Below are 9,205 nucleotides of genomic sequence, written 5' to 3' on the forward strand. Positions count from 1 at the left end.
TGTGAGTGGATATAAGTTATTGTGGTTTCAGGAATGGATCCTCCTTTGGGAACTGTTCTGAGGAGATAAGTTTGCAAAGAAACGTAATTAACTTCTTATAGCATTGTTACAACAGTAGTTATGGTTCATTTTTAGTAGTAAGCAGTTTTCAAGTGTTATCCTGCAATTAAAACTGCTGTTCAGAAAACTTGGTTGACTTGTGCTGAAACACTGTAGCATTTAAGGAGGTGTTCTGGCAGGACTTTTCAAGAAAGGGTAACTTTAAAATACATTTTTTTCTCATAGCTTGCTCAGATATTTTACAATTTTAATATTTTGTTTCTAGTGTTGGGCGAACTCAAGTACTGGAGAACCAATCCATAAGTAGTAGTTTCAGCAGACAAATCTCATTGCTTGTCCAGAGTAATCTGTTAAGCTTAACTTGTTGTAAGCTTAACTTGTTGTACACAGGCATTAACTGCTAAGCAGTTGGCTAAAAATGCTTATGATGCATGTAAAACTTGGGCTAAATTAAAACCTTATTTTTTGGACAAACAGAAATTGACGTGGGCAAATGGGCGTTTTAGACCTGAGGCAGTAGCATTTTGAAAAAGGGAAAATTTGAGTCAAGATCTTCCTCTAATTATTTTGGTTTAGCATTGTAGTATTACTACAGTAATAATATATTTACTGCTTAAATTATTACAACTTATTTTCCAAGACTATATTTTCATTAAAAGCCCTTTTTAAGAAGCTGATCTTTTGGCCATTAAAACGTGGCTTGTACTTGTGATTCAAAACTTGAGCATAAGGTACTGTATGACATTACGAAAGATGTGACATGGGAGCAACAACTGGCACTAATTAAAAAAAAAAAACAAAAAAACCCACCAAAACACAGGAAAAACCCCACTACCCTGATACAGCCAGGGACAATTTTCTTACATATGGGTTAGGCTCTATTCTTAAACCAATACGTGCTCCGTTCCTCGTAGATCCCTGAACCATTTTGTTGGCTTCACCAGCAAATTATTCCAATAGATTTAAGTATATTTTAACTTTAAAAAGTTAAAAATTTGATTATCAAAAGTAAACCAAGGCAGGTTTCTCAGTTCTCCATAAGGTGTGTTGTTCCCCCCCCAGTACTCATTTTTAACCCTTTTAACTAGTGTTTCTCACTGCTATTTTCCACTCTGGACAAATAGGCAAAGAATCGCTTACTGCTAACAGGAACTCCGGTTCAGAATAATCTGTTGGAATTGATGTCTCTCTTGAATTTTGTCATGCCGCATATGTTTAGTAGTAGCAAGAGTGGAATCCGAAGGATGTTTTCTTCAAAAACAGTAAGTATTGTATATTCTCTTCCTGATTTTTTTTTTTTTCCCTGTAACACTCCTATTACTGTGTAACTTTCATTTTACTGGCATCTTATGGGAGCAGGTAATGTGACTATGAAAATCTAGAATACGAAACAATGAAATAATCCCTTTCAGGTAAAAATGTGTCATAATAGGATGTTTTGGAATACTAATATTAATATTCCAGAATACTAATGATACTATTAGATCTGTCCTGGCTCTTCTTTTTTTTTCCTTTTCTTTTCCCTTCAAGTTAGCATAGATAACATAGTATCATTACAGCTGGAAAATTGCACTTCCTAACTGAATTTTTGCAATATTTTCCTTAGAAGAGTGCTGAAGAACAAAGTATATATGAAAAGGAGAGGATTGCACATGCAAAGCAGATAATAAAGCCATTCATCTTGAGAAGAGTAAAAGATGAGGTAATATTTTCTCTAAAACAATGTTTCATAGTATCAATAAGCCTGATAATATGCAAGGCTCATAATAAATACAATGCCAAAATTCTTGAGGGATAGTTTGTCTGGGAAGATCAAGAGACCTGCGAGAGCTTGGTATCGTTGTACTGCTTTCTCCCTAGCTTGCATCCAGTGAATCCACTTCACTCCAAGCCTGCTGTTGCCTCCCCTCGACTATAAATCACACTTCAGCTACTTTTCATCATGCAGGAGTTTTCAAGTAAAAACTTGACCTGCTGCTGAAACTTTGGGTTTTGATGCTCATTATTTACTGGCTTTTTGCATCTTTGAAAGATGTTTTGGTGCACTCTTAAGTAGACCTCAACTGGGAGATGTTCCACATTAACCACAAAAATGTGCCTGATTTCATAGGAATGTGATTTCCCCCCCCCCCCCCCCCACAAAGGAACCAGGCAGTGAATGTGCATGTATGTATTTGTGCATATGCACAGCTAGAAATGTGTGTTCACGATTATTTTGTGATCAGCAGAATGTTTCCTTTTCTCTTTAAAGTCCAAAAAGTGTTTAAATGTTTGTTTAGCATTGCTTGTGTGTAAGAATGGGAAAAACTTAAAGAGCATCAGCAATAATTGGATGAATATTTCTATATCTTACTGTACTTCTTGCACACTTAGTAGCTAGCGGTTTCAAAAGAATTCTCTGCTTAGCAGGAAAGTAGGTTCCAAGTATTGCGGGTTTTGTGCAGTCTTGAAGTGCACAGATCATGTTACTTCATTGATTGTTCTTGGTTTTTTTGCTGATGAAAAATCCAGAATGAGTTCTGAATTTGTAAGTAGAACTGCAAAATTTGATTTTCAGCTGGCAGCCACTGAAGGGAGTTGGGGAGGGAAGAATGTATCGAATAGCTTAAAAGCTGACTTGTTAGGTAATACAGTATTACTGACTGCTTACTACAATACAGTTTTTATGATACCTTTTTTTTTAATCTTGTCAGGTCCTTAAGCAACTACCTCCCAAAAAAGATTTCATTGAATTATGTCCCATGTCTGAGAAACAGGAGCAACTATATTGTGATCTCTTGAACAAGCTGAAGAAAACTGTAAACGGTAATGGTATGTGACAGTCTCATTTCCTCTTGCTGATTCCCCCCACACACACACACCATGCCTAGGCTTACATTGAATGTAACTATAAAGCTTTTGCTCTGTAGAAGTGTATTCATGAAGTGACTGTATCCCTTTTCAGAATTTTTCAGAAGTTCAGGTAATAGGTGAAATGTCAAATTCAGTCCTTATAAATAGGGTTCTCTTGGGAGGTAAAGAAGTATCAAATATATGTCCACATACGCTTTCTGAATATACCTTGTTCCTTTGTTTACAGAGAAAAACTCTGATACGGGAAATGTAATGATGCAACTTAGAAAAATGGCTAATCACCCTCTCTTGCATCGTCAGTATTACACAACAGACAAGCTCAGGAGAATGTCCAAGCTTATGCTCAAGGTAAGGTGATAAGATTCAAAAGCAATCTGCAATTTCTTAAAATTTTTAATGTAACATAAGTTTTTTATTGTCAGTGTTTTGGTCAAAAGTGTGTCCTTGCAAAACTTAATTCATTGTTGCTGCTTTTTATTTCTGTTGCGTCTATCCAATGCTCTAATCAAGCTCTGTGTGTGTGTAGCATGCTGGTTTTATATCAGATACTAGAATGGAAAGAAAGTTCTTGGACTGCAGTCATCTCCTTTTTGTTAGCCTCTCCTTAACAGCTGTTCTCTCCACCCCAATATTTAAAACTGAAATGCTTCTGAAAACATCTTAGGAGGGCAGCTGAGTTTACTAGTATTTTCTGAAGGATAAGAAATCTGGGCTGTACAGAACTAAAATAGGGAAGGTGTAAGTATGAAACTACTGAGGATTTTTTCCTAGTTTGGCTTGTGCTAATGCCTGTGGAGTTTGGGGAAAGATGTTGCTTCTTTCTAAAGTACAAAAAACCCAAGAATCTGAACATGCAGCAGGTGCTTTATGGAAGTTACAGCTGGCTTTGAGCATCTACACTTTTGTTAAAAATGAAGCCGGTCATTTATGTTGAACTACGGTTGGGGGGAAGGGAAGAAGTCGCATGTTGGTTTATGAAGGATTTTTGTCCCTTTTTTTGTTCCTACTCATACCATTGTACTCTCCAGATGTGGCTTTTCTTTTCCTCTTTCTTCCAGGCATGACATCCCTCTACCCACCCTACATCTTGGGCTGGGCTTCCCATGTCTTCTACCATCTATCCAAGGATTGGACCTCCCTTTTAGGGAATGTGTCTTCAGGGGAAGAGGTCTGATACAGGGGTAAAGGCCATAGGGCTTAATGGGTACTAGGTAATGGCTGTGGAGGTAGAACATATACTTAGTTTTTGGTAGCACAAGTTCTTGTAAAAGCTGAATTGTGAAGTAACGTTGATCCTCTACCATTTTCTATAAACTCGGGATTGCAGAGTTCATCTTTTGTTGCTTGCATGAGCCGCGCTGTAGCATTTGTTGATGTCTAATTGCGCTACTTTGTTTTTTGTGTGTGTTTTGGTTTGGTTTTGGTTTTGGTTTTTTCCCCGGAAATTTTGGATGTACTTGTATGTTTATTTTCTTGTCTTGCTAGCAGGATTACGTATTGCATGATTTCCCTTTATTTTTGCTAATAGGAACCCACACATTGCGATGCTGACCCTGACCTTATCTTTGAAGATATGACAGTAATGACAGATTTTGAGCTGCATTTGCTTTGTGAGCAGTATTCTCATGTCAGTGACTTCAAGTTAGACATGGATCAGATTTTGGATTCTGGAAAATTTAGAACACTGGAACGCATTCTCTCTGACCTTAAAGAGAAGGTTTGTACTACAGATAGTTGATCGAAACATCTTATCCTGTCTATCTAATTGCTGGCTCTCAATAACTGATTAAATTAATATCTGTTAGCAAATAGCTGTATATGCAACACTATTGCTTTTTTGTGGAATATTGCAGTGTGATTTACTGCATGTGCAATATTACATAGCAACACTTACTACTTTTAATACAAAATCCTGCCCATGCACTTCATTTTATACACAATGAAGTTACACAATTGAAACTAACTTTACCATTTTTCTAAGTTTTAGAATATTCATCCTAGGTTAACACTGTTTCCTTAGTATAAGGAGGATAGTACTGTCTTCACAGCTGATGAACTTTGTGAGCGTAATTTGGTAGTTAAAGAAGACTGTACTACATTAAAAGCCCAACTACATGCGTTGAGCTATTGTATGGAAAGCATGAGATGTCACTACTGAGTCATACGTACAAACTGGCCTATTTTACAAGTTAACATGTAGGATAATGCTTCAGCGTAGGATCCTGATTTTACACAAGCGTGTGCCGCACTTGAAGTTATCATTTGTTCATTTATTTCAGACAGTAGGGTGCCACTGTTCTGTATGCTATGAAAAAATAACTTAAATTCCCCAAATTTTGAGGAAACTTGTTTTGTTGATGCTTATGGATGGAGTAGATCTGTCATTTATGCATTTAACTTGTGATTTCTAGATTGCTTGAGTCACCTGCATACAGAATAATGAAAACTTTGTGATACTGAATAAAAAAGTGGGACAATACAGCAGAAATTTTGGACGTCTTGTCTTCACTGAAAGTCAGGCTTGACTTTCTGAAGTCTGGCTTAGTCTTTGAGTTCGGAAAAATTGAATCTAATTAAAATCAGTCTAATTAAAATCACTTATTTGTACCAATAAAGCATCTGTCTAGTTGGTCATTTTTAATGGGCATATTTCTAAACATTTGTTTTGCTTTTTCATTTCCAGGGTGACAGAGTTGTGTTGTTTAGCCAGTTTACTATGATACTGGATATCTTGGAAGTTCTCCTAAAGCATCAACAGCTTAGGTATATCAGATTGGATGGAAAAACACAGATTTCTGAGAGGTATGTGACTTCCTTGCTGGAGCTGAGAGAAGAAATGAATGTGTGTACAGAGAGGGGAAGTGACTGAAGACCCTAATTTTTGTTTTGCAGTATATAGAATATTATGGTCACTGGGAATTGACTATAGTAGGGGTTCAGTGTTGGCTTTCAGATTGCTTAAGTGAGGATGAGGCTGAAAAGTTCAGCTCATTGGGTTATCATCTCTAGCACACCCAAACGGAAAACTTGCATCTTCTGCGGTCCACGTGTGTATTTGTGATCTGCTTGCGTTAGCACGACGCGAAAGGACCTTGCCTGTAGACATTCCTTCAAAGTATAGTATCTCTTTCTTGACAGACAGGTAAGCCCCTCTCTTTTTCTGGGGCAGACCACATACTCTCTCTTTCACAGCTATAAATGTTGTAATTCTTTTCTCATATTTGAGCTGTGCTGGTTTTCTGCTATTGCCTGCTGCATACTTCTTGAGATACTCTTCCTTCTTTTCAAAAGCTGTAGTTTTTGCTGTGGTATTACTTCCTCTTTGCAGCTGAAGTCTCCGCGCCTCCTTTCTTTGTATATGCAGTCAGTACAGAGCACAGTCATGAGTTTGGTTCCCCCCCGCCCCAGCCTTAAATCTGTTTCATGTACTTCAGCCCTCCCTCCTCCATCAGCTTGTTCCTTGTATCTTGTGGTGATAATCCAAAATTCTTTTCCAAGTTTCCTTTCATTCTTTGCTTTCAATCTGTCATTCTAGATGTATGTTTCTCGGATCACTGCTGAGGGCTGTCAGTACCCATTTTCTTTCTGCCTAAAGTCTTCACTTCTGTGTTGCTTGGCAAAGCCACAGTCCTCCTTTTCAAAACATTGTCGTCCTAACTTCTCTGTTCGTCTCTGGAGCCTCAATGTTGTTTTCTCTAGGGCCTGATGCATGTGTTCTTTTGTTCTGTAGGATACATCTAATAGATCAGTTCAATACAGATATGGATATATTTGTATTCCTCCTGTCAACCAAAGCTGGTGGCTTGGGAATTAATCTGACCTCAGCAAACGTCGTTATTCTTCATGACATTGATTGCAACCCATACAATGACAGGCAAGCAGAGGATCGCTGCCATAGAGTAGGTCAAACAAGGTAAGATTTCTTAAATGTCATACTTGTTTTTATTGGAGGCAAGTCCTCAAAGAAGGGCAGTATTTTATGATTAAAAATTTCATTATAAGCACAGACTTGCTGGTAAACCAACTTTGGGTTGCATGAGCTAGGTAATTGTAATGGTCTTAGCTCATATTGCTGGCAGAATGAACCTGTATTTACTGTATTCTACTTCATTTTCCAGTTCTTTAGAGCTTTCTCAAATTTCTAGTGGTAGGAACTGACTTATTTCAAGGCAGCTGTGAAGCTTTTGGCACTGTTTGGCAATGTTATTTGTTCTCTTTAGTAGACTTCTATGCTCTCAAATGGCCAACCTATCCTGAAGAGTGAAACGCTGATCTGTTCTACAGTTTTCAGGAATAAGCTAATGTGAGCAATTGAATGTGTTTAGTACCAGTTACCTCAACTGTTGTATTGGGAGTTGGGGAGGAAGTGGATGATCGTTAACGCAGATTGAACTCTCCAGACTGAGGTGGCTAAGAGCTCAGAGGAAGACAAGTTTTCTGGCAGTACAGAGCACAGCTGGTCCAAACAGAATAACTAGAGCTCTAGCATTGGTCTCTTCTTTGGTTTTCCTCCTTGTTTTAAACCAGTGCTAGCTGAGCAAAGGCACAGATCCTGCCCTTTTTCACTAATCCAGAGAAACTATAAAAATGGATTTATCCTATTTTGTGTTTTTTAGAGAAGTACAAGTCATAAAGCTAATCAGTAAAGGGACTATTGAAGAATCCATGCTCAAAATCAGCCAACGGAAATTGAAGTTAGAACAAGATATGACCGCAGCTGATTCAGGTAAGTCTCTTGCAGATAATGATGCCCGCTTAGGTGAGTTAAAGAGGTCACTGCAGTATATTTCTGTTCTGGAAAAACTGGGTTCTTTTTGCAGATAAACCAATATTGTTCCACTGGAAGTAAACTAGAAAGATGCACTGTACTAATTAGCTTAATTTGCTGCAGTTTAATTAATTGCAAGTTAATTGTCAAAGTGTTTAATTTGACAGAAATGGAGAAAGGGTCCCCTAGATTTTACTCGCAAATCAGTGCCAGATTCCTTACCAGTAGAGGCTTCTGTACAGATTTCTGGGTGTAGAGTTTTGTCAGTTTATGTGAAATATTTAACATTGTTGTAATGCAGCTTTTTGCTTTTTCTCTCTTTTTCTGCAGGTGAAGACGGGACCATTCCAGCAGATATAGCCACATTATTAAAAGCTTCATTAGGTCTCTAAAAAGTAAATATGTTGTAGAATTTAAGGAAAAAAGGCAATGTTGTACCCCAGGGACTCTTACGTTACTGATGACCATGAGTTTTATGACATTTATAACTTTTTGTAGTTTCTTTATTGTATTTCTCATGGTATTGAAAATTTTTAACACTGATACCATTCTTTTGATCCTTAAAAACAAAAACATACGTGGCACAAATGTAGTGGATCAGATGCCAAATAAATGTTGTTTTACAGAGCAGTTTTCAAAATGGGGACCTAAGTAGTGAGTGTTTTAACAGATCTGCTACTGCTTAAGATTCATCAGTATTTTTGTAATTATTTCTACCTCCAAATATATGTATATATATGTGTGTGTGTGTATATATATATACACACACACACACACACACACACACATATATATATATATATATAAAAACTGTCTGTTTCACTGGATTCTCTGTGTAGGTTTTCTTATATGTGCCTTATTTGACAATGCTTGAGTCTGTTTCTGCTTGTTTTGGTTCATTTGATGTACTGTACTGGTTTTGTATCAGTTTGTTCAAATAAAATTCCATAGATTAATGAAGTGTTTTGTGGTTATTGGGGGAGGAATTATAACTTGCGGTTTAGAAATAAAAGAAGCAGCTTTCAAACTAGCTAAAATGCTTCATTTGAGTTGACTTGGCTTTATCCAGTAGTCGTTTGTTAGTAATGTTTCATTATACTCCAGTCAAAATTATGTTAGATTACCAGTTACAAATACGGAGAGTGCCGTTTGGCAGGAACTCCACACAGGTTGGGGTTTTTTTTTTTTTTCATTAGTTTCTGGTGTAGATGGTGGAAGCCCAGCTGTCCCCTCCGCTAAGGAAGGCTTGCGCTTCTCGATGAATTCGGTGAATTTTGAGAGTTTTTTTTCAGTAAAACAAAGAGCCTCAATGGCATGCATGTGCTTCTGCCGTAAGTTTTTAATTTGCTTGTTAGGATGTGATTTGAGTAGGTAGGCAATGATGAGGTGTGCCTTCATCTTAAGTTTATCATCTGCTGGTTAGGACCTTATTTGGGGGGGGTAGAAGATGAGGATGTCCGTTTCCTTGGACAGAGGAAAAGACTGAACCTCGGTCTCTTGCGCTCTGAGTTGAGCAATGAAGGT

The 9,205-nt window shown here is 37.5% G+C and overlaps 1 protein-coding gene across 10 annotated transcripts in view; it reads left to right on the forward strand.

Annotated features, from left to right (window-relative positions):
* SMARCAD1 (SWI/SNF-related, matrix-associated actin-dependent regulator of chromatin, subfamily a, containing DEAD/H box 1) overlaps window positions 1-8,637 on the forward strand; it is a 72,074-nt gene extending 63,437 nt beyond the window's left edge. For 8 of the 10 annotated variants that reach the window (XM_064510478.1, XM_064510480.1, XM_064510481.1 and 5 more), the window contains 9 exons: window positions 1,185-1,322; window positions 1,667-1,762; window positions 2,754-2,871; window positions 3,140-3,261; window positions 4,442-4,630; window positions 5,597-5,715; window positions 6,644-6,826; window positions 7,530-7,639; window positions 8,012-8,637. In XM_064510478.1, coding sequence (XP_064366548.1) covers window positions 1,185-1,322; window positions 1,667-1,762; window positions 2,754-2,871; window positions 3,140-3,261; window positions 4,442-4,630; window positions 5,597-5,715; window positions 6,644-6,826; window positions 7,530-7,639; window positions 8,012-8,073 — 1,137 coding nt within the window. In that variant the 3' untranslated portion in view covers window positions 8,074-8,637. Of the gene's footprint in view, window positions 1-1,184; window positions 1,323-1,666; window positions 1,763-2,753; window positions 2,872-3,139; window positions 3,262-3,971; window positions 4,078-4,441; window positions 4,631-5,596; window positions 5,716-6,643; window positions 6,827-7,529; window positions 7,640-8,011 lie in introns of those variants that run through there. The other 2 variants (XM_064510482.1, XM_064510487.1) reach the window with 2 other exon arrangements.
* The last annotated feature ends 568 nt before the right edge of the window (window positions 8,638-9,205 follow it).

This window comes from Dromaius novaehollandiae, chromosome 4 (assembly GCF_036370855.1).
Source record: "Dromaius novaehollandiae isolate bDroNov1 chromosome 4, bDroNov1.hap1, whole genome shotgun sequence".
NCBI classification, from domain to species: domain Eukaryota; kingdom Metazoa; phylum Chordata; class Aves; order Casuariiformes; family Dromaiidae; genus Dromaius; species Dromaius novaehollandiae.